General features: G+C 42.3%; 1 protein-coding gene across 2 annotated transcripts in view; it reads right to left on the bottom strand.

Annotated features, from left to right (window-relative positions):
• Positions 1–7,020: 7,020 nt before the first annotated feature.
• Positions 7,021–24,117, bottom strand: part of SBNO1 (strawberry notch homolog 1) — a 37,977-nt gene continuing 20,880 nt past the window's right edge. Inside the window, exons 16-32 of one of the 2 annotated variants that reach the window (XM_075718642.1) lie at positions 23,311–23,462; positions 22,537–22,734; positions 22,066–22,236; positions 21,807–21,976; positions 20,761–20,892; positions 19,393–19,528; positions 18,853–18,965; positions 18,680–18,751; positions 18,096–18,195; positions 17,492–17,566; positions 17,087–17,233; positions 16,913–17,007; positions 16,610–16,702; positions 16,012–16,149; positions 15,220–15,296; positions 14,242–14,435; positions 7,021–13,292 (exon numbers count right to left, since the gene is read on the bottom strand). In XM_075718642.1, the coding sequence (XP_075574757.1) occupies positions 13,150–13,292; positions 14,242–14,435; positions 15,220–15,296; positions 16,012–16,149; positions 16,610–16,702; positions 16,913–17,007; positions 17,087–17,233; positions 17,492–17,566; positions 18,096–18,195; positions 18,680–18,751; positions 18,853–18,965; positions 19,393–19,528; positions 20,761–20,892; positions 21,807–21,976; positions 22,066–22,236; positions 22,537–22,734; positions 23,311–23,462 (2,206 nt within the window). In that variant the 3' untranslated portion in view covers positions 7,021–13,149. Of the gene's footprint in view, positions 13,293–14,241; positions 14,436–15,219; positions 15,297–16,011; positions 16,150–16,609; positions 16,727–16,912; positions 17,008–17,086; positions 17,234–17,491; positions 17,567–18,095; positions 18,196–18,679; positions 18,752–18,852; positions 18,966–19,392; positions 19,529–20,760; positions 20,893–21,806; positions 21,977–22,065; positions 22,237–22,536; positions 22,735–23,310; positions 23,463–24,117 lie in introns of those variants that run through there. The other variant, XM_075718643.1, reaches the window with a different exon arrangement.

A 24,117-nucleotide genomic window follows, 5' to 3' on the forward strand; every position in this document is an offset into this window, starting at 1 on the left:
CAGCTATGGCGGCGAAGCCCAGAGCGGCACAGACTATCCTTCCAACAACTGATCTGCGCTCCAGTCTGTTAGAGAGGGGACCTGAGAGCCCCAGGCATAGAATTACACGCTCGGTGACAATATTTTCACAGTGGTGCTTTAACTGTGTAATTCTTTATTAGAGTCCTGAAAGATTGCACTGGTAAATCCTCGCATCTAGCACTGTGTGAGTGAGAGCTTTGCATCCCTAAAGCTTCACTTCCAGATTTGTGAATAACTGCCTTTCTCTTGGTTCCTGGAAGGCCAGAGAAGTCCTGCAGGCGAGGGGCACACGGCTCTGGGATTTTCCATTGCTGCGCGGTTGTTTACAGTCACACCAAGTGAGTGCGAAATGGGAGTGTTCCGAGCTTGCTGTGTTTTTCACGGCTTTACACCAAATCTACAAAACTGTGCTCAGAGCAACACTGTGAAGAACGAGATCCCTTGTGTTTTGCTTGGGTTTTAGAATGACAGCTTCAAAATCTATATTCCAGGAGGGAAGGAGGGATAAGGAAACGATCCTGGCAGGATTATCCTTTCGTCAGCACAAGACAGTGTGAGCTTTGGAGCGAACTGAACTGCGAGGGTCAGGCTTGATGGAGATGGTCAGGCTTGTAGGGCCGGACTGTTTGTCCTGTAAGCGGGAACCCAGCAGTACCACATCTCAGTATTTTATGTCTGCTCTGCAAGGTTTTTTTTTTTACTTCTGGGCACAGGTAGCAGTGGTAGCAGACACGAGACCCTGGTAAAGGACAGCCTTACTGCTTGGCCTCAGATGCTCCCTAAGCTTCAACTGACTTTACCAGCTGCCTCTCATATTTTTGCAGACACCACTGAAGTTGGCTCGGGTGGGAAGTACCTGCAAGTTCTTCCTATCTGCCATGTGCTCTGTGGATTCACTTCAGTTGTTCTGAACCAGGTGTGGCCACAAGAATAAAACCACCATCCTGCTTGGGCCTGGGGCTGACTGTTTAGCAGGGTGACCACAGATTCGAGCTCCCTCGGAGGGGCTGCCTGCAGTTTAAACTTGGGTTATGTCACCAGCATGGCTTGCACCGCTGAGAGTTGTGCTCTGCACATGCAAACCCTGCATCGAGTGTAACAACTACAGTTCTAGCAGCATGCATGCTCCAGGCTCTTTGCAGCAAGCCGCAGGTCCCTGCTCTGCAGACTGATGGCACAGTCTTGTTTACTGACAGCAGAAGCAGTTCTTAATCACCAAGAGGCCAAATCATAGAGCAGGAAATACAGCAGAGCCATTTTATCACACGTGTGACATTTTCAAGCCTTCTCCACACTAAGAGGTAACTTGAAAATAAATGTGTGTGCTTATGTTTTTCAGCAAGGCAGGATGGACAGCAAGAGGTGCCTGTCTCCTCAGTCATCTGCAAGCGCAGATGATATATTTTCCAGGTACGGCTACCTCTTCTCAGGTGTGTAAGATCTGCAATGTTCACCCTGTCCCCCTCCTCTTTTTCTTTGCTTTGTATTTTCCCTGTTCACTCTCCTGGTTTGACTTTCTCACCTCTGCTCCTCCCAAACCACTGGGAATACTCAGCAGCCAGTGTTTCCACAGAGTAAGCCTTCCAGCCCCTGCTTAGCCAAGCTCTGACTGATCTCAAGGAGGTTTTCCCTTCCCAAAGCTCTGCGAGGTTGGATGCCATACCCCTCTGGCAAGGGTGTGAGGAATGCAGAGCGTGATGTTGGAAGGCGCTGGCAGCTGGTTCTCCGCGGTAGAGCTAGGGGCCTTGGGCCATGCTTTAAGACAAACTTGTTTGTCCCCTTTTATCTGGAAATAAAGCTGAAGAGCCATCAGTGTCTGCAGAGCTACGCTGAAACGCTCTTGGAGGCCTGCAAATGGAGAGCGCGAGCTAGGCTTGCTTCTTATCATCTCAGATTAAATCAACAATGAGAAGAATTAAAGATGGCACAACAAGACCCTGTTTTTTCCTGGCATGTCTTTGACGTGGAAAACATTACATTTGCGCGTTAATTTCAACGTAATTAATTGTTGTCAGGTGTAATGAATTGAGTGACCCAGGGATGTTCTAACTGTCCTCTTAACCCACCATAGAGACCCATGTAGCAGCAAGGGGAAAAAGATGGGAAGTTTGTTCCTTTTTCTGGAGGTAGTTTATATTTAAATACTTATCCCCACGTTTCTAGGGATCCAGCATCATACATAAAATAATCATAGAGGCACCTACAAGTTTCTGAGCACTAATTGAATCTGCAAGACTCCAAACTGCTCTCTTGTGTGAAAACTGAAACGATCATCCACAATGAAGTGAAAAGGCTCTGATAGGCCTAGGCTGAAAATTAAGCTTTTTAAGTCCTGAGTGAAGGCAGGCTTAACCTCTTTGAAGAGCACAAGTGGTAGAGGCAAGTGTGGCAGAGGCAAGTGAGTGTCAGCTCTAACAAATGGCATTTTAAAAGATACTTTACAGAGCTGAGTGCCTTTCTTACTGTAATTGTGATGAGCCAGCACCTCCCCATGCAGAACACCTCCTTCCCCAGGCCCTGCTCCAGGGACATCTTGCATGCTCCTGGGGCTGTCTGGGGCACTGGCACAGAGGGAAAATTGTGCATTTTATCCTTTTTGGCACCATTGTGGCTGCCTTCTTAACCGCCTCGCTACAGCTCCTTACATTCCTGTCTCTGTTCCCTACAACCGCTTCCTGCCCATGGTACAAGGTTTCCATCTGCTCTTTTTGCTCCCTAGAGAAAGCTGACAGCCCTTGGTGTCCCTCCACTGCGATCTGCTTTTTGGCTGATGTTTGCTACTTACTGCCTCATCCTCACCAAAACGCACAAGCAGCACCCAATCCTGAACGGAAAGACAAGATTCCCCAGCTCTACCCTGTTGCCTTTTCTTCTCACACCTCAAAATACGCCTGGAAGCTCTGGGTTGCTCCCCCGCCGCAGGAAACGGCCCCCTGAGACCCTCTGCAAGGGGGGCTGTGATACAGAGTGCCAAAGCCAAAAGCGCTGCGGCAGCAGCCGTGAGCCAGGCCCCAGGAAATCCTCTCCCAGCGCCTGGCCCACGTCAGCAGACAGGCTTGCAACAATTTCGGATCGAAGTTTGGATGCCTATTCCGGACAGGCTCTCCCCTTAAATTCTCCCAAACTTTTTTTCCCAGCCTAGCCCTGCTCCCCACTTTCAGATGGTTCCTCCCAGGCCAGATGCCATATTATCTGGAGCGACTTTCCCTCCCAGCCTTGTTTTCCTCCTACTCCTGAGTCCTTTGTCTGGCTGCCAAGTGGAACAGCCCTGCCAGGCAGACAGCTGCTCAGCATCGCCGCGCGGGTGCTGCCCTATGGGCTGAGGAGCCGATTCCAGGCTCGTTCCATCTTTGAGGGGGAACGTTCTGCCTTAGAGATGGCATGTACCAGAAGGAGAAAAAGCAAACAGCACCTGTAAAGCTGTCGGAAGTGACTGGAAATGTTTAAGAGAAAGAGGCCTTAATGCTACTCTGGGTTTACCTTCGAGATGGTGTGAGTAGCAAGCCTGCTCTCTCCTGCTCCGGCTGGAGGTCTCCCTGGAGGACCACAGAGCGGGAATGAGAAGTTTCCAAGCCCTCAGCCACAAAAGCACAGGCCTGGAATCTCTCTAATGAGAGTTTTCCTCTTCGCAGTTTGCCAGGCAAACAAGCACCAGGCACCAATATCAAAACCAGCCCAGATTCCAATGAAAACCAGCAAAGAAAATAAGAGCAGAAAGGAAACGGCTTCGTTTTGGTTGTTAAGAACAGGCAAATAAAACTACCGAGCCCCCCTCAGCCAGCAGCAGAGCCCTCCCTGCCCAGCCGAGCGCCGGGTGAAGCCAGGCGGGCTGCCTGGCCGGGGGCTCGAGCCAAGGGGCTCTTCCTTCCTTGCTGTTGCTTGCAGGGACGGATTATTGCGTTATCCCCACGTTACAGGGCTTCCCTGCATCGTCTTTCCAGACAAACGAGCGCTCCGCCCTGCCCGATTCCTTCGGTTTGCCTGGAAGGACTCTCCCTTCTTGCCCGGCGGGCTGGACTCTCGCTCCCCTGCCACTCCTGCGCCCTTGAAGGCCGTGCCAAGGAGGGCGGCCCGGCCCAGGGCGCAGTGAGCTGGCACCGTGGGGCCCTGCCCTGCCTCTGCCTCCCGCCCTGTGCGGCTGCGGGCCCCGGGGCAGGCGATACCCCACCCTTTGGCTGGGGCAGAGGAGGCTTGGAGACTTGCTTTCATCCCAGCCCTGCCTGGGAAAGCTCCTGAACCTGCTCTGCGCCCGGGAGCTGAGGAATCCGCAGCAAAGCCAAGCGCTGGCTCACCCAAAGTGCTTCCCGTACGCGGGCTGGTGTCAAACACCCAAATGCCCCAATCAAATTGCATCCGTGTGAAATAAGCATCCACGTGAGGCCTGCGATGGCCGCAGAACCTAATTACCGTTTGGAGGGACACATAGGGGTTAAGCCTCACAGAAGACCTTTCAAGTGCAAACCGAGTGTCACCAGGCCAGTGACATATTCCTGAAACAAGTAAGAGGCACAAAACACCTCTGTCCCTCGTAGCCTTACTGCGACACCAACTGTAAAGCCTGATGGGAGCATCCCTGTTTGTTTTGTTACTGGTCATTTGAGCAAAGGAAGTGGAGGAGAGCGTGGAAGCAAAGCCCAGGGCTGGAAAATGGAAATGACTGTGAGGAAAGGAATGTGGAGCTTCACAACAACTGGGGGGAGAAGAGGAGAGAGCAGAGAGAGGGGGGAAGGAGGAAAACGAGGGGGTAAGTTGCGGCGACAGAGCAGCGCAGTCTCACAGAGTGCGGTGCGTGGCAGGGCGGCTCCTGGGTGGTCTCCGGTCCGGCACCGTACGGCCCCGGCTGACACTGCTGGGCACAGCGCTGCCTTCCCCTGCCCAGGCCAGAGCCTCAGACACAGCTTTTGCCAGGACGAGTTTAACACATCTGCTGAGCTCCTGCCCCAGGACACCCCTTGATGCCCAAGCGAGAGCCCTGAAGACGTCTCTTGCTAAGCTGGTGTCTGCGTACAAGGATCGCTGGTGGAAAAGCCTCTGTGCCCAGCTCCATGAGTGCGTGGATGTGGAGTCTTGCAGTGCCGATTGCTGGATTTCACTCTCCCGGCCGAGGCAGTAGGACGGGGTGATGCCCACGGCGTTACGGCTTGGAAATGCCAAGTATTTTTAGGCAGCCAAATAATCAAACTGCCTAAACATCTACCTGAAGAGTGAGAGCAGCAGCCTACTGCCCTGTAATAACCGCCTACGAACCCCTTCTTCGCCCCTCACAAAAGCAAAGAGGGGAGGCCACAGGGTCCCCCCGAGTCTCTCTGGAGCAGACACGCCGTGGGTCTTCCCCACGGAGCCGGTGGCCAGCCAGCCGCCCCAGCGGACGCTGCATCCTGGCAGCCGCTGCGCCGACCCCATCCAGGGGTCTCTACGTGTGCACGCAGACAGGGAGGGACAATCCCGGATGTGAAGGATTTACAGCCTTGGCAGACGCTCGTCACAGGAGATAGCGTCGTCTGTAATTTAAATTGTGCAGTCTGAAGCCGAGACTTGCCAGCGATCGAACACAGCGCGGCTGAGACACAAGCCAAAGGCAGAGCCCCGGAGGCCCTGAAGTGTGGTCCCCCCTGCCCAAAAGGGCTTTCAGGAGGGCAGGCCAGGCTGTGGCACCCTCCCCAGGAGCACGCAGGCCTGGGACATGCTTTTGTCTTGCCAGGGAAGGGAGGAAACACCCGTGTTTTGCTCAAGTCCGCCGTGGAAAGCAGCAAAGGGCCAGCGGGACACACGTGGCTCAGCAGCCACCTTACAGCTCCAAAGCCTAAGCTGGGGATTGGAAAATCGGGGGGCCCCTCACAAAAGCAGGCAGGAGCTGTGGCCAGGAAAGTCCCGATGCCGAGTGCTGCCTGCACAAAGCAGCGCTGCCCGCTCCCAAAGCCCGGTTCTCCTGCACGGAGAGCGTAACGCTGCGGTCAGTCTGCAGAGACCAGCTGCAGGCTCGTCTTCGCCGTTTCATTGTTCACATCTACGTTTTTATTCACTCCAAGTAACTTCGGGGGAGATCTTACCCAGGAGTAATTAAATCACTTGCACCCTGGTTTATGATTTAACTTAGTCACTCTGGCTAAGCTGATACAGATCTCTGTTTCATGCCCTGCAATTCATTGTATATTTAGCAGGCACAGTCAGTTCTTCCAGCTTATAAATGTGGAAGGAAGGAACATATAAACCAGACTTGGACTTCCAAAGGTAGAAGCTGTCAGCTCACGAGCTGCTGCTCTGGCATTTTTAAGGTGTCTTATTTACACACTGGAAAAAAGCCAACCAAAACCTCTCTTAAGACATTTCTCCCTTGCTTACGGAACAAAGTCTACTGCTTTATGAAAATGAATAATTAAATTCTGAGGTTTGGGCATCTTCATTTATTGCTGAGAACTTGGCATCATCATCTTTCCAGATTTGGGGAAAATGAGGATAAAAGTCAATATAAAATGATTCACAAAAATAAGATTACATTAGCCTGTTTATCCCAAAGTAGCTCTTTAGACAAAGGAAAGACACTTGCGTGCTATGTGTAGAATATGAAGAAGTTGATACTTTCCAATCTTGACACAGTTTTTATAAACTCTCCTCCTGTTTTTAAGATCATTACAGTTAGCATTCAAAGAATGTTGTGAATCTGCTCTTAACTACCCATGAAGCCAGTTTAATTAACCAGTGACATTAACCACAGTAAGTGCCAGGTATTTAAATGGATTGAAAGAAAAGATGTTTGGATTAGTACAACATGACTTCTTCTAGTCTGAAGGATCCTGAAATGGAGCAACAATGAGTATGTTTAATGTATGCAGAAGCACCGCTGAAAGGCGTTGCAGTATAAACAACCTATGTGGGTAAGCTCCACAACAGAAAATTAAAGTGTGGGGGAAAAAAAACCCGAAGTAGTAGTCAGTTTAATTTATTTAACTTTTCTTTTTACAAAAAAAAAAAAAAAAAAAAAAAACTCAATACAGAATTCATCACGTTCCACAGTTTGTCATTTTTGTGAGTATAAATCTTTGTAAACATTGCTGTAATATTTTACTGCCGGGCACTTGAAGTTCTGCCACTTTGCATGAGGACAGTTGGCCGCACAGCTATTGTCTGCTCACATGGAGAACGCAGGGACACGCAGCGCGATACTGCGAGGGAGGACGAAGTCTTTTAAGGTTGGCAAACATTTCTGATTGGGGCAGGCAATAAAAAGAACACGTACAATTCTTCTTCAGTGTTATGCGCCTTTGGAATTCTGTCACTTTAGACTATTAAAGATGTAGACTGAAGAGTACTAACAGCGAAGTCCTACTTTAAAAAAAATAGCATATCCTTTGTGCAGAGGTAGTCTCACAGCAAACGTTATTGCAGGGGTGCGGTGCAGCCCCTCCGGAGGATTGCTGGAAGGTGCTGAGGCAGTGAGCACCCACCTCAAATAAAATTCGGTAGGCCATGGGACTTTATGTTGATGACTGAAAAACAAGTCAAATGACTTGGCAAATAAAAATGCCATGATGCACCCGCAATGAACCTGGCATTTTACTGGTTATCCTCTCCAAATTAGAAAGTAGATAGATAAATATGTATGTAATCAGAAACATCAGCAGAAATGTGTCTCTGTCCTTCCCGGTGCAAATCAGGCGTAGGAAAACCACTCTTGCACAGGTGACCTGTCTCATTACAGTTATGCCCTAAGCACAGCTAGGTTCAGAAACACTAGCTCAACCTAGTTCTTACAAAATAAAACTTAACACGTGTTGATTCAGGTATTTAAGCACTGCAGGACTTTATAAACAAAACACATTGCTTAAATCCAAATGTGTTTCTACATTAGTTAAGCTGCCTGCTGACATGCACCAGATCCATTACTTTCGGTCTGTCCTCTCAGCACAGACGTCTGTCTTCTGGAAAGAACCGTCAGCATCCTTACACATGTGGCGTGCAGTTCTACAAAAACCTGTGGCATCGGTTCACGACACAGCAGGCAAAAAATTCCTTACGTGAGTTTTGGCTTCAGCTTAATTCCTATTCTTGAATCTTATTTCTGCCTCAAACTTTGTCCACTCAGAAATTCTTTCGGACCAATTAAGAAACAGCAAAGCACATCAAAATCAAGTAAGTTCTTGCTAGGTTTTTACTTCTCACTCTTTTAGCGTAAGCTTTTAGAGGCAATCTGCCCTCAGCAGTTGTAATTGTGGCTGAGAAACACTGGTATTTCCAGTCTTTTCTTCCCTCCTTCATGTTTTTCTCCTTAAAAAGAGTTAGTGCTTCTCAAACTCAATATACAACCTAAGCAGCAAATGAGGCCAGCGCTGCTCTCGGCTGAAGCGTCAGCCCTCGAGGTTTCCCATGTCTCATTCTGCACTCAGGCATGTTTGTGGTTGCATTACTTTTATTACTTCTGCCAACTTCGTCAGTCTTTACCATGAGAGCCCATGACATGGAACCATACGCTGCAGCTGCCAGTACATGACAAACTCCCCCCCGTTATTTCTCCACATTCATTGTTAAAGCTTGTATTGACCGCGGAAACTACCAGAAGTATTTTGTTGCTATTTGCAGCCGGACGCTTCTTGCAATGACTCTCCAGTCAACGGACTTTGCAAACCACTTAATTCAGGAAACAACTGCACAGACACCATCCTTCCCAGCAAGAGGAGAAGGGCAAAGCCTGGGTGACAACTGCTGGAAGCTTAAGGGCTAAATAAGAGACAGGCAATGCAAAGGACTTCTCATTAATCTCTTAACTTTGATATAAATATATGTATTGTTATCTGGCAATTAAAAATATGCACCATTTTTTCAAAGGTAAGAAAGCTTCGGTACCTCCGTTTTGCACATTTAGACATTACATGAAGCTTGAAACTTCCCCAGGAAATACTCTACAACAGATGCATCTTTTCTACTCTCAAACTACCCGCCTTTCTAGAGTGCTTTTAAGACAGTTAACATTTAATATGAACACAGTAATCATACTTTTACAGGTTAGGACAGTGGGCAGGTCCTATTGCTGATGCATGTAATTCCAGAACTTGTATTGTAGGAGCTCACTGAATGCACAATTGGAGATACTAGTAAGTGGAAGAAAATGGAAACTTATCTAGGATAAAAGCTTAAGATCTGAAACGTGCTGAAGACTAAAGAAAACAAACTACATGAAAATTCAAATACTTGTTTCTCTGATACAGGCACCAAGAAGTGAATAGTACCAGTCACTGAAAGACATTGGGAATCAATTTCTCTCAAGAAAATGCATTGTACACTAAAAATATAGAATAAAACCACGTAGCATCAAAGGGATCATGGAAGACAGACAATTGATAGTTTTGAAAAAAATGATGACAACATATAACATCTACAATGTACGCACACATCCCTTGGAAGTTTTATATATGCTATATATATTTCAAAGTACACACGAACTGCCTGTTTGGCAGGTTGAGAAAATAGGAATACATCTTGGGAAGGTCATGAAGAAAAAAAAAACCACAAAGTAAAACAAGAGTTATTTACATTCAATAATTCAGTAGCCTTTAACATCTCTATATACATACATACTCTTTCTATATATGTACAGACTGCAATGGAATCTGAATGAAGCTTATTCCAAACGCAAAAGAAAAATACAAAAACCCCTTGATAATTCACTTGACAAATGTTTACAGGTTGCAGAGCTTGCTTCATTTACAAAGGAAATACTACACACTGACTAGACAACTAGCATCTTTGGGGAACTTTAAGTCCTTACAAGATGTGTGTGATCCCAACGGACCATACAGCGATTAGAAAAAAAATATTGAAAACTTGCTGTGCAGAGGGGGGGTTTAGTGGGTTACAATTGCATTTACTGTGTCAGACATATCTTAAGTATGAAACTAGTTAACAAGTCAAAATTCAGTTGCTGTCAAGGGACAGTTTAAATAAGAAAACCCCAAATTTTATCCCTTCAATTCCCAAGCCAACTTTAATATGTATCTTCCCCTTCTACAGCATGCTTCCAAAACTCTCGTGGTATAGAAACCACTACCATTTTACTTTTAGCTTTGCCCCCGTTACCAGAGACATCTATCCTTCATAAATTTTATATCCATTTCAGATGGCCATTTGTATGAAGCAGATCAATGCCCCACAAATACAAAAAATACAGAAACCGTTCCTGCCTAGCCTGGGAATTTATATGACATGACAATTGGTCTCTCTTCCCCCTCCCTGTGAGGATGTTTGTGTTACAGGCAGTGCCGCAAGAGGATACCGCAGCCGCATGGCTGTTCCTTATCCCATCCACAGTGCTATTTATGTTCCTTTTCTCCCCCAAGCTTTATCAGCAGCTCATGCAAGGAACAAACTACTACCAAAAAAAACCACACCCGAACCACCGAGCACAAATTTTCAAGAGAGAAAAATGTTTCTGTAGCTTGAAGGCTAATTTTTTTTTTTGATGTTAACCTTGAAGATGTTCTAATGCTCCAGAGCTGTGGATGCAGATGTGTTAGTAACTGAATGACAAAGCCAAGGCATCGATGATGGCACGTAGCAGAGAGCAGGCAAAGGAAAGCAAGCGAGGGAATGGATTCCTGGAATGGGAACAGTTCTTCTGGATCTTAGAAACACTGTCAGGTTTTTTCCCCTCCAGGAGACACAAGTCCATGAGAAGTTTAAGAGGGTGTGAGTGAACAGCACATGCTATGAACTCCCAAAATAAAGTACTGCGGCTTGGTTATCAATGCAGAGTATCCAATTCAATATTTGCTCATCCCAGCAACCAAAGTTAGCACAACAGGCTGAGAAGAGCACTTAGGAACTGAAGTGTATTTAAAGAATGACTTGTTTATACAAAAAAAAAAAAATCACTATTTGTGAACCTACCACTTTCAGAACCATCTTACTGAGGATTAAGATCTAAAATATTATGTTACCATCTCAGATGGCAGAAGTTTCTACATGAAATAATAATTAAAAAAGAAAAAAACCCAGCAAAGTCCACACACAGCTTGCTGTTACTAGCAATTTGGTTCGCTATCTGCTGCAATAGTAATCTGTCAACATACATCTCAAAATCCCATTGCTTTTCCTGGAATGAATGCCAAATACATCTAATGGTGGGTACGGAGCACATGAACATCCTCCCCCACACCCTGTCTGTGGTCTACAGTTTTCCAGGGCGTAATCAGCTCCTACTGGTACCACAGCACTTGGGCAAGCTTCCCTTTACTACAAGAGTATTAAAAACCTCCCAACACGCCTACCACCTGCATTACAAGTACTCTACAGAGATGTAGCAGGGGCTACAGCAATAAGGAGCACGCCGATTGACTCTAGATCTCTATTTCCAGTTAGTCACAAGCATGTGCAGGGGATTCAGCCCCTCGACTGTGTCAGACTGGGAGCTTAGGAGGGCAGGCAGACTTCCCCCCCCGACAAGCATGTGCTCTGTTACCGCACCGAGGTGCCAGCGCAGGCAGCGTTAACAGAACCTCAAGCAAAGTATTTCACATAAGGGAGCTCGCTTCAGCCTGAAGTTGTGGAACTTCTGGCCCCATTACTTAGGGAAAAACTCTTTATGACACTTGAATCTGGCTCTCTGAGTGCTCGCAGAAGTGACATGCGCTGCAGTGGATTGCTGCTCTAAACCTGTCAGGTGAACCTTGCTTAAAATGTGCATCAAGGTTTAAACACAGTTTACTTCTTGCCTCATTAATGAGTTCAACTGAAAGAGTTGGACTGCAAGACAGAAGCCTGGTTAAAGCAGACTGGAACATGCCGAGTCCTGTCGAATTCCAATTGTACAGACTTGTTAGTTTTTTTGGAATACAGTGATTGCCTAAACAAGACTCCACTTCTTGTTAGTACAATAACTTTTATTTGACATCTACAAGATCATTATCTTGTAGTTTTTTTGGACAGGTTTATACAATCTCAATTTTTCAATAGTGCAACCTGTGCAAGCAAGAAATGACAAACATTGTCCTTCACTTTCTTATAAACATCTACTATTATAGGCAAAACAAAACTTACCCATATTATAGATAAGTGACTATTCACATTTGTACATTACAATTTCTTTTAAACAGCTCCAGATAAACTCTACAATGTCTTACAACATATTAAACAGTATTCAAGTTACTGGGTAACAGAAACAGCACATACAGCGGAACCCTCAAGTGTTTCCCATTCTCTAATTTACAGCTCAAGTAAGGTTTCATCTTACAAGTGACAAATTAAATTACATTAATGAAGTAAAAAATAGAAGATTGTATGCGAGATGGAAGTGAATTTGCACTTAAGTTTCCGTAACCACCTCGGATTAAGGAAATGCTTCAATTTAAGGAAAATAGGCATCCAGCCATCTTTGCAGTACACATTAGGAATACCATTAATACATTAAAAATGAACTAATTTTAATTTAAGATGTTTATCACAAAAAGAACATGTTGTAGACTCAAATATATAACCCCCAGGAGAGAACCAGAAAAAAATGCAACACCTGGGTATAAACACTATAAAAATGCAATAACCAATGCTGTACAACTAAGATTGTGTTTCTCTCTGAATTCTTGTCTCGTGTGTTTATCCTGTCCACGCCCGTTTCCAAAGACATGCACTGTCAAACAGAAACTGGGAAGGAACCCGAATGCATGATGTGCAACCTCTAGGTTTCATGCTTTTATGAACTCATAAATTGAAGAGAAAAACCCAATATATATTTTATATATATATACTCAATACATGCATTCAAGGATATCTCCCACAGCAATGGCATTGATGCACTGCGTTAAACCCTGAGCACTGTGTGACAAGTTAAAAATAAAGCCTGCTTGGGGATTTTCAAGCATTTTCAAACAAATTGTGGTTTGTAGCTTAAAAGGCCAAAAGTAAAAGCAAACAGGAAGCACTACAGAGAGCATAAGGAAAGACAGATGCACCACCATGAACAACTGCTGGCTTTCAGTTCTACCAACCTTTTTAGATCTCTTTATTCCCAAAGTATTTGAGAGCACACAACTGAACTGAAAAAGTTATATTCTTTGGAATCTGTCCCTGATTTTTATGCAAGTGATATGCTTTTACAGCCTTTTCCTCAAACACCAAAGTCAACACCTGTAGTTTGTCCTCTTACGCATTGTTGAAATTGGTGATGCTTTGCGGGTGATGCTGCTGCCATATCTGCTGCTGTTGTACTGCAAGCTGTTGAGACTGGTCTGACGTTGACAGGAGGTTTACAAGGGGCGATACACAATTTGCAGGAATGATCAAACCTGAAAATAGCCAACAAATCAATTGTTTCATGAGCACGCAAACAATTTGTTCATTAAAACCTCAGGCTGATGATTCCACTATTTAATCTATGCAACAGTCAACAGTGACCATTCCCAACGTCAAGTCTAATCAAGCACAGCTACAAGTTCTGCTTCTCAATAAGAGTTTTCTCTTCAGAAGTCACTAGAGCCTTTAGGTCACGAAGCAGCAGAAAGAAGTTGCCATTCTGACCCTGAAGGCACATTTTGTTCTTTTGTTACCCGCTAGCACATAAAATGAGAAGTCAGCTGGTTTTGCTTTTCTAGTCTCACAGAAGTTACACCACCACCAAAGTTTAAACGTGAAAAACCTAGTTTCAACATCTTAGAAAACTGTAACTGGAGTAGGAGCTGCCATGATATCGCATATCCACAGGAAGTCCACTTAAAAAAAAAAAGGGAGATTGCAGCCTCTGAGGTACCTGCTATGAGGGCTTCACTAAGAGGTTTAGCCACAAGAAATTACAATAGTCTTGAAGTCATTCTAAACTATTGATTACACATCCTCAAAAACCATGAGAACAAGCATTTTAAGGGCTTACTATCCTTTGCCAGAAGTGGGGGAAAAAAAGTGGAGCCCTTATGGTTTCAAAGGTAGGTTGGCTGGAACAGGCTGAATATGACTGGTTTGGTCCTAGTAAATCAAAAGAACTGAGAGAATAAGTGTTCCAAAGCCTGGCTGAAAAAAAGGTCTTCCTTCTTTAACCTGACTCAAAACAGCATTTGTACTACAAATACAGATTTCAACAGCTGTACTTCTAACTGCTCCCCAACATACACACTGATCAGCCTTTTCTCTTCTAAGCATCTTTTTGAAGTCTCCTACATGACTCTCAGCACAGAGTGACTTATAACGTTACAACTTCCTTCTACTCCAAGATGGAAATAAAGGAGCAGACAAGCCACTTACCTACGATCCTCTGCCCATCTTCTGTTCTCAGACGAACTATTTGCATTTTCACATTTGTACCACTCACAGAGGCTAGAACGCCTTCTACTTTTGTCCAGACGCTCAATACTGAACCACACAAGACATAGTAAGTTCGACAGCGGAGTCCCACTTCACAAACTAATCCTAAGCCTGCCTTCTTACAGTTGCCTCTCCTGCAGCAGGAGAGAAAAAAAGTTATCAAAAGAATTCTGCAAACCAATGTGTCCAATCCAATTAAAACCAAGACTTGAAGTTATTTGACACGTATTCAGAGCTGAGCAAGGGCTGCAAGTACGCAGTAAGGGGAGGATACTTTATCCACAGCATGCCTCTAATGGTAAAGCTTTGAGAAGCGCTGGCCTATTTAGGACCGGATCTTCAAAATGGACAGACAGCTTTAAGACAAAGATTCCACTCGTTTAGATCACCCGAGAACCTGATTTGTCACATATGAAACTGGTATCTGATTGGTGTATTTCAGAAGTTCCAATATTAATCTGAAACTTCTGCCAGTTATGCTGTTCCTCAGGAATTAAGACATTAGCTGCTGAGTTCAGACACACTGTTAGAAGAGGTAGCACAAGGACAGCTGTTTCTGACATCTATCTCATCTCTACATGAGGTATAAATATTTTTCCTCCCAAATAACATCTGCACTATGCTACCACAATAATAGATCAAGAAACTTAAAGCACAAGCTACTCCTGAGTCATTATACTTCTACTGGAGTGCAGTTAACATATTAGCATTCATCTAATATATTAGGACTTTTAAGGGCAAGCGCAAAGCTTCACGTTTCCACTCAAAGGTTGGGTCATTTGACTGGTCATGGGACAATTTTTCTTAAGCAAGAAAAAACCAGAAGATTTCACATGAGTAACAGAAGAACAGACTACTGATAAACCAGTTTACATAAACAGTTTAAATTAAAGCATCTACATGCATACAAATACTAACCAATAAGCATGGGTGCAGGTATCCGCAGAAGAATTGTACTGCTCTAACCAGTGTGGCAGAGCATCTTCGGAAGGTACCTGGAAAAGTCAAAGTGGGAATAATAATGAAGTAAAACACATCAAGACTTGCATAGAACAAAAGCAATTTGGTCATTACTATGAGAAAAGAGGGAGCACCAACATTCTCATAGTGAAGAGAGGTACATTAGCCTGAAATTACAGGCTATTCAATGGAAGTGCCATCTCAAAGGGTGAGCAAAATGCTTGAACATAGCAGAGTGTCAGTAACGAGAATGGCAGAATCTCAGAGCTTTCCCAATCATCAACCCGATTCTCAGGGTTTCCTCAAGTTTTCACAAATTCAACACTATAAAATTGTTTAAGAGAAGTGTTAGGTATCCTACCAGCCTCTAAACAAAATAATCCATTACAGTATTTAAAACATCATCAGCAAACAGCTAGAGCTTCAGAATCGTTGCTTAGAATACATTGTACATAGCTGCTTAAAAGCATGTTTGTACACCTTATGTAGAAGCAAGACTTTTCCTTGCTCAACCCTAAAAAACTTCATTTTATATTACACCAGATTATTTATATTCAGAAAGCTTTAGACATTGGAATGCAGAAGCCATGTAGACCTGCTTAAAAAAACCCAAATAGAAGCTCTGCTCTGGAAAAATAAGCCTAGTTCTTTTCCTTGCCAGAATTATACACAAATACGAGAAAAAGAAAGTCCTTGTATTTCTTTTCAATTTTTTTCCAAGTTTAAAACTAGCATAATTTTAATGGTTACCTTCTTATATTTCTTTTTCAGGTCTGCACATGTTTCTAGTTTGAGTTGTTTCCCAGTATTTGGTCTGTATACTAAAAAAAGCTTCTTTTTAGGATTCACTTCTTTTACTAGAATAGCCGTTTTCTTGTTATTTCTTATCTGGAAAAGAAAGACAAACCAAAAACTTCGTAAGTTTAAACATGCTGACAGTATCTATCTTAAGTGATTCCATATTGTGCTCTTCACAGAGTCATAGTGTATGTGTATGTGCAGTAAGACAACCAGTAATAAGGACACCTTTAGAAGACAGTACCATTCATCTACATCAGCCTCACAACTTTTCCTTACAGTGAAAGCATCTGGCTTATTGATGCACATTTAAATAAGAGCTATTAATTTGGGTTCACATTCCTATCAGAAAATATCCTGAGCAGCTAAAAAGGAGTGCTTCATACTCAGCACTGGAAGCAAACGTAACATGAATTTTAACATAAGATTGAAAGCATTTTGTGAAACTTAACAGTAATTAAATTTGAACAGTAAATTTTTCAGGAGACAGCATATTTGGTTAGCCCCCCAAAAAAACTTCTCTGAACATAATCCAAGAGACAAATCTTACCTGTAGTGATAAATAAAATCCATCGTCTGGACCCGTCTGTTCTGCCCAGATCTTAGTTGCTTCGTCCCAAGACATTCCTCTCTCCACACTGATCTAGAAGACAGCCATACAGGGGTACTTGGGAACAGGCTTTAGAACAGTTACAGACATAAGAACTAAAGAACCCCAGAACCCAGTGCTGCCCAGTGACAGGCCTGGAACCTCCCCTCACTCAGCATATGCTTAGCTGATTGCCACGTTTTAAAAACTTATTGGCAAGCAGGTTTTATTAGTTCATACAAAGAAGATACAGAATTAACTTACTGTGTATAGTTCTACATGTCCAGAGGTAGAATATCCGGGAGTTAAAAACTTCTTAACATCTGCCTTCCTTACTTTCTCATCCCCAGAGCCCAAATCTTAAAAGGAAAGGATAGAGTTATTCTGTTTCTCTCTTCTTACTTAAGTACAAGAGTACTCAGAAATTGATGTACTCACCCAAGATGCCCATATCGTATCTTCCATTCTTTTTAGCATTTTGAATAACTGCATTTAATGTGTCAGAAAAGTACTGGAATAAAGCATTCTGCTGATGCACTTCCATACCAAGAATTCTATTCAGAAATTTCCCTATATTGTTATAATCTTAAAAAAAGAGTAAGAAATACATGTATTAGGTCAACAAAGATTAAGTTCAATGACAACAAGCTCTCAATCAGCATTCAAAGAGTCTCAAAAAGACTGCTTAAATCCATTCTTCCAGAAATGAGGAAAACATTCTTAAGTTCTCCAGAAGAGTCTCTTTTTAGATAGTTACAACTTCAGTTCTGTTGCTAGGAATCCACTATCATGATCTATGGTATTTCTAGCAACACTCTAGAGATACACTAAACACGCAAATACCTTTATCAAGCGTTAGTATTCCAGATCTGTCTTCTACGTTTATCAAGCCTACGCCAATCAACCCCTGACGAACATCTAGGAAAAAGAAAGAAGTCAAGTCATGGCTGCTTTGCCATCTAAAAATAAACCAATGAAGTAACAGCTTGTTTAGCAATCTTGTTTCAGGAGCTAATTCCAAAACTTCTAACACCCCTCAAATACATTACTTGCCATTTCTACTTAGCACATCAATAAGCAAGACAGAACTTTGCCTTCTGCCCTTCCAGGAATCACAGGCAGGGAAAACTACTAATAGCACTATACGTGAGCCCAGGAGAACAAGACACTGCACGAGGTAACGGGAAAATGAAGTTAAAGAACTGCATGTAATACTTTGGCCAAACAGATACAGAACATGCCTTGAGAGAGTTCACATCTCTTATTTCATACGTGAACTTCCAACATTCAAGCACTGTGCATAGGAATAACACACAGTGAGAGCCTCTCTGGGCCAGCTGATCGGTCTAAACAGTAACAACATTTTCTAGCTCTAAAATTATCTGCATTTTCTGCATACTGGAGAATGATCAAAAGGTAGCTATTACATCCAGTGAATTATACTTACCTTTGAAGAAGTCTCCAGGAAAATCAGGAGGAGGTGAGACCATTGGGGAGTCTAAGTTCACAATGGATTTCATAACAATCTCTAAAGCATTTCTGCCATACTGTGTAAGAAAGAGAAAGCTGCTCTAACAACGTGATCCAGAGTTTGTGCCTCAGCCCCAAGCACACATGGTTTAACAAGCAGTCGTAATTCACAATAAAACTTTTTTCTCTCCAATAGTAGAGGGAACTGGTTATTACCTTTTCAGTTATAAACTACACTATATAAAAAGCCCAGTCTTAATTTCTAATTAGAATTGCCCAATTAATCTTTCAGTTGGGACTGAAAAGACACATACCATTTACTTAAGACTTGGATAGTTAGCAAATGCAGAAAAGTAATTTACACACATATTTGTGGTTCCACGCGGCTTTGCAAACAGAATTAAGAATGTTTGCTGGCTATCTCAGAAAGTGGCCTTCTATCAGAAAGTAATACAGTTAGAAGCAAAACACTTCACAGGAGATGAAGAAATCCTTCCTCAACAGGTCATTTGTGGAATAAGCACCACAGCATGAGCTTTCAAATAGAAATAGAGCCATCACCTTGTTGTCAAAATTGAATCTGCTCAGGTCACGAGTTTCTGTAGCCCGTCTGTCACCATGGGTAAGTGCTCCCTGTTAAGACACACCTTTGTAATTAAATTGAATTTTAAGAGAAAGAAATCTAAGTTGTTTTTTTCTCAAATGAAGGATCAGACTTCTTGAAACAATCTTACCAAGCTCTCCAGTCTTTTTGCAACTATAGATGCAAATCTCTGCTCTCCTGCCAATTCAGAAATCAGGAACACGTACTCTGGAGCAGTCACTTGGTTGGATCTATGAGTTCTTCCTGAATAATTAAGTAAAAGCACATATGTTAAATAAATTCCACTTACTGAACATTTCTAATAAACTATGAATTGTGAAGAGTAAAGAAAAAAGCTAGAACTTAATCCTGCTGAAAATTAGTTTCTGCTGCAATACAGGCCAATAGAAGGTAGCACACAAACACTCTAGAGCAGTGGAAACTTTCAGAAAGACACTTGATACATGAAAAAATACCCTATGCTACAGTGTAAATTTGTTTACTAGGTTTCTTTCAAAACTTTCAAGACTATTAGCTATGGCTATAGAGAAAGCTGATTCTGTTCACAGGTAAAGGAGATTGGAAGGGTCCTTAAGAGTTTGCTTAGTCAATCTTATTTCCCATGAATTAGCAGTAAATTCAGTTAGTATTACTGAGTATGCTAGGGGAAGGATACAAAAACGTTATTTACCAAACTGCTGTATTGCTCTGTCTGCGCTCCACGGCAACTCCAGAGTCATGTGAACTCTCCGTCTCTGATTCTTAGCTCTACGGTCTGCTTGCAATGATATACCAGAGCTGGCAGCCTCCGAGATTATGGCAATGTTCTTTTATTAAGAAAGGAGTTGTTAGTTAGCAATAAATCCATGATTAAGCTTCAGTTTTCCATTTCTAAACACATTTAATTTTACAATTACTACTAACATATTTGGTCGTCTTATCGCAAGGGTGGTGGTGGGGGAGGAACCATACGGTTCTCCTTATCAGTCAGAAATGCTAACAAAATTTTTTGAGTGAAAGGAGTGGTTTTCCCTTTACTTTTCAGCAACACCTTTCTGTGCAAATGAAGAATGTTGCAGTCTTGCCATTCCAAAGGGCAGATTTCTCTGATGTTGGCCTGCATTTCAGAAAGAAAAGTGGAGGGACACAGGGAGGCTTGCTCTGGTAGCAAGCAACACAGAGAAGACAAAAAGTTGCTGCTAATACTGTACAAGGAAGAGGATATGGCCATTCTAGTATCTGAATGCATTTGCCTTGAAAGAATGTAAACGTTTTGACTGTGCACAAGTCACTTAACAGGAGTATGTGTATTTACCCTCAAGTGTAACAAGAGACCATAGAAGTTCCATGCAACAGCTACGTTTACTTGATTTGCCCTCTTGTGGTAGCATGCCCCAAATGAACCACAGGAAATTTCCCCCCCCACCCCTCTTCTTTTGTCAGCTTCAATTCTACCATTATTCCAGTCAGTATTTTCTTTCAGAGTGTAAAGTGAAGAGCAAAAGCCATCACTCTTCCCAGCATTACTGCTCAACCCTTGTTAAGGTAAACAACCTCCACCTTTTCCCTTCAGCCCCTCACTGAAAGTTTTTTCTCCCTCTCATACCAAGTCAGTCAGTGGTTTTCCCCATTTCTCAATTTCATTATTTCCTCTTGGAAACAGAGGTACACAGTAATCTAGATAAAGGATTCACAAAGATGTGGAAGGTTTATCCACCTTTTAAACATACGCTGTTTTACAAGACCAGCTTAAAAGGTGCTAGTTTTCAGTTTGGCACGTGTGTACACACCTCTTAAGCACAAGCCTCTGTGGCCACCCAAACTACAGCCTGACCTTTAAAGCACGCTGCAGCCACATATTAGATAGGACCCCACTGAACATAGTGGCTTGAAAAACAGAACACACAGCAGCGAATAGAAAATGCTTTCTAACTAGTACTTACTTATAGTACCTAAAAAGTCCCTGTGGGATAACGGTCAAGCCAAAACCTGGACAACTTAGTCAATGTTACTATGGCATCTGGCAAGTTTTTCTAAATTCTGTCTCTTTAAGGACTACCTTATCTCCATCCATGAACCTCTGCTTTTCCGTGATGTTCAGAATTTCAACAGGCACATCGAGTTCAGATCTTGACTCATAAGATATGCTGCCATCATCATTGCTTACAACTCTCCCTTTGCGGCCTGTCATCTTTAAAAATAAAAGGGAATACAAGCTCATTATGGCAATACCAAAATTGTTACGTGACCAAAAGCTTCAAGCAATGATGCTATTTATTCATGCACCAACCTTAAAATAGATTCAGTAATTTACTCCAAGTGCAAAACTACATTAGGGAACCTGGATTTTTTTTTTTTTTTTTTTTTTTTGTTGATGCCATTATCTGCTATGTAGAACACTTATTTAGAGGTAACTCAGTGAATCAAAAGCATAACAAAGCATATCTATGTAGAAATTATGTAGTATTACACTACTGTCCGTAAGGGATTTACCAAGAGTACTAAAATAAAGTGACATCTGCGATTGTCACTGATTTTAACAGGATCTTTTAAATCACAATGATGTTTCTACTTGATAGAGACAGGTAGCTTACTAAAGACATGTTTCTAAAGTTATTGAGAAAGAGATAATATATTCATCAGGCTTTTCACTAATGCAGTTTTATTATACAGGTTCTTAAAATCTTCATTGCCTAGGAAGATGAACTAAAGCTGCTTTCTGTTTCATATACACCAGCTTCAAATTGACTACAGCTAGTTAAAGAAATATACCACTATAAAGGAAAAGAGAAACTAGTATGATTTACCCAACAAGAGACTATCATTCTCAGAAATAACCTGTTTACCCATTCTGAGCTCTTCTCTGTATTCTAATACAATCTTCAAGTTTCTCTTTAATTCAGAGGCATTCAGCAAGAATAACCTATATACTTATTCCTGTGAGATTACTGTCTAAGACTGATAAACAAGTTCTCTTTAATAGATACTTAGGTCACATGCAACCTTGAAGAATGACAACGCTGATTTACTGTGGCCACATAGGTATCATATGGCTGCAGTAGAAAACAAACATCAATTTTTTTCTAAATGTGAACATCAGCCTACCTCTGCAACATTTTCAGGGCCACCCAGTTCATCTATAAGCTCATCCAGTGTATTAGGTGGAAGATCTTCAGCCAGCTTTTCCAGTTTATCAAGCAGTTCTTTTTTCATTTGTTGGGCCCTTTCAACAGCATCCTGACTTGTTACAAAGCTGCTGTTTGTGTTACTGTTTCCTGAAATTTAAGAGAGACTCTTTCAGACTTAGAATTTCACTGCCTAATTGCTAAGAAAGTGAACAGACGCCAAAGAAACTTATTCGTACCTGACGTGTTGGTACTAGAGGTGGTGGTACCAACAGTGGAAGTAAAACAGCTAGGCCGTTTTGATCCGAGACCAGAAGCTAGTAAGGCACTTTGAATAGAGTCTGGGTCTATGCTTTTCTTCTTTTTCTTGTCTTTATTTTTTTTATGCTCTTTTCTAATTAACCAGGGATCTAGAATTAAATAAAGTATTTTCAAAAAGTTCAAGCGTTTACTAAAACACCATCCTTTCCTTTGAAAAACTACATTCTCATTACAAAAGGTGACTTACAAAAGTCTGAACTCTGGTGTGTAAAATCTACTTAAAGAAGATGCAAATCAACATTCTAGTACTAATTCCAGTCTCATTAGAATTAAACTATGTGCTTATCAAACACTCTTATTTTTGGTTCATTGAAATGGTTAGGAAAGACTTCATGCTTACTATCTGCACGTACAGTTACTTGCTTGATGAAACACTTAAACTGTCTTACCATCTTCATCATCTTCACTGGATTCATCTCTGAATGGGTTGAAGTCGTCATCATCTCCAGAACTCAAAAATCTGGAGCTCTCATTGTCACTTTCTTCGTTGTCTGAAGCATCAGACTCACTTTCACTCTCATCAGAACTGCTACCTGCAAGGCCACCTGTTTTGCGAGCTTTTTTGGCTTCTCTGCTTATTTCTTCACCTAATTCCATCACCACCATGATCCCGGGGGGAAAAAAAAAAAAAGTTAGTTTAGTCCTTGCAGTCTACTTTTGAGGTTTGTTTTACCACCACTGCATACAAACCAGAAAAACATTCAACTTCTAAAAATAGAACTGTTTAAAAGAATCTAATCTAAGTTTTCAGTAAAAGCCCTCTCAACATTTTTTACGATCACCTACTTTTCAGTAAGAATATAATCAGTTTGGGAAGGGGAGTGGTATTAGGCTTCTCTTTACTGAGCCTCAAGAAAGTGATTACTTGCTTGACTGTATCAGGAAGTGGTCTGACACATGCAAGGCATTTCAGCATACGGGCCTATACAAGATCAACCCATTTTGAGCAGAGAAGTAACCAGAACTTACAGGTTATATTGTTAAGCAGTTTTAAAATCTATTAATGGAAATTTCTAACAAGTCTTAGAGACTTGTAATACATGCTCTTTCATGAATGACTGTACTGGTATTTACATTCCCATATTTTTTTCTAGAGTTCACTCCTAGGCAGCTCTAAAATTGCCATTTTCACTATGGCATTAGTGTAAGAACTTAAGCATTACCTTTCCGTTTCTTTATTTTGTTCTCCTTGCAAGGGCTGTCTCTGGGTGAATTGTTATTACTTTGAGCAGTCAAGTCAATTCCCAACAAGCTAAACAGCTTCTTCCTGTCAGGAGCTGGAAAGTGCTTTTCTATAAGAGACTGGAATACTCCTCTGTTTAAGAAAAAAAGGGTTCTTCAGTTGAATTTGCATTCATTTAAAGTAGAAACCTGTAACATTTTAACAGCTTGCCCAACTTCTCTGAAGAATTACTCCTTGTGAATGCTATTACACAAGCACCCTGTATAATTATCACCCATATTACTCTATTTGTCACCTTCTTCAAAGTAGGAGACATTTACTTTACAGCACTGTTACTTATAACTTGTTGAATTTAGTTTTGGTATCAAGTGATATTGCTACTGCCACTTTCTTATTGCTCCAAGTTTAGATGACAGATTAACTTAATCTATTAAGATCTTCAGCTAGTCTCAGGATTGGGTCTGGCTCGCCTGATAAAAGAGGGAAGTCATGATTGTAGCTTGCTTTGGTATAAATGCAGTGTACGCTTCACAAGTGTTCCCCTCCTCCCAGTTTGAGAAGAACAGTACCAGCTGTCGCCATCTGAAAACATCATTTCAGAGCACCAGTAAAACTAGGAACTAACCAAGGGTTCACTTGAGCAATACTGTCAGATTTTAGGTACAGACAACTTAAGTAAAGAATATTGATACTAAAGGACACCCAACTTTCTGTTCACTGATGCATGTTTTACACATGAAAGGACAAATTACTACACACACTAAGCTGGATTAAGGTTAGTTTTGTA

This window comes from Pelecanus crispus, chromosome 11 (genome assembly GCF_030463565.1).
Source record: "Pelecanus crispus isolate bPelCri1 chromosome 11, bPelCri1.pri, whole genome shotgun sequence".
NCBI classification, from domain to species: domain Eukaryota; kingdom Metazoa; phylum Chordata; class Aves; order Pelecaniformes; family Pelecanidae; genus Pelecanus; species Pelecanus crispus.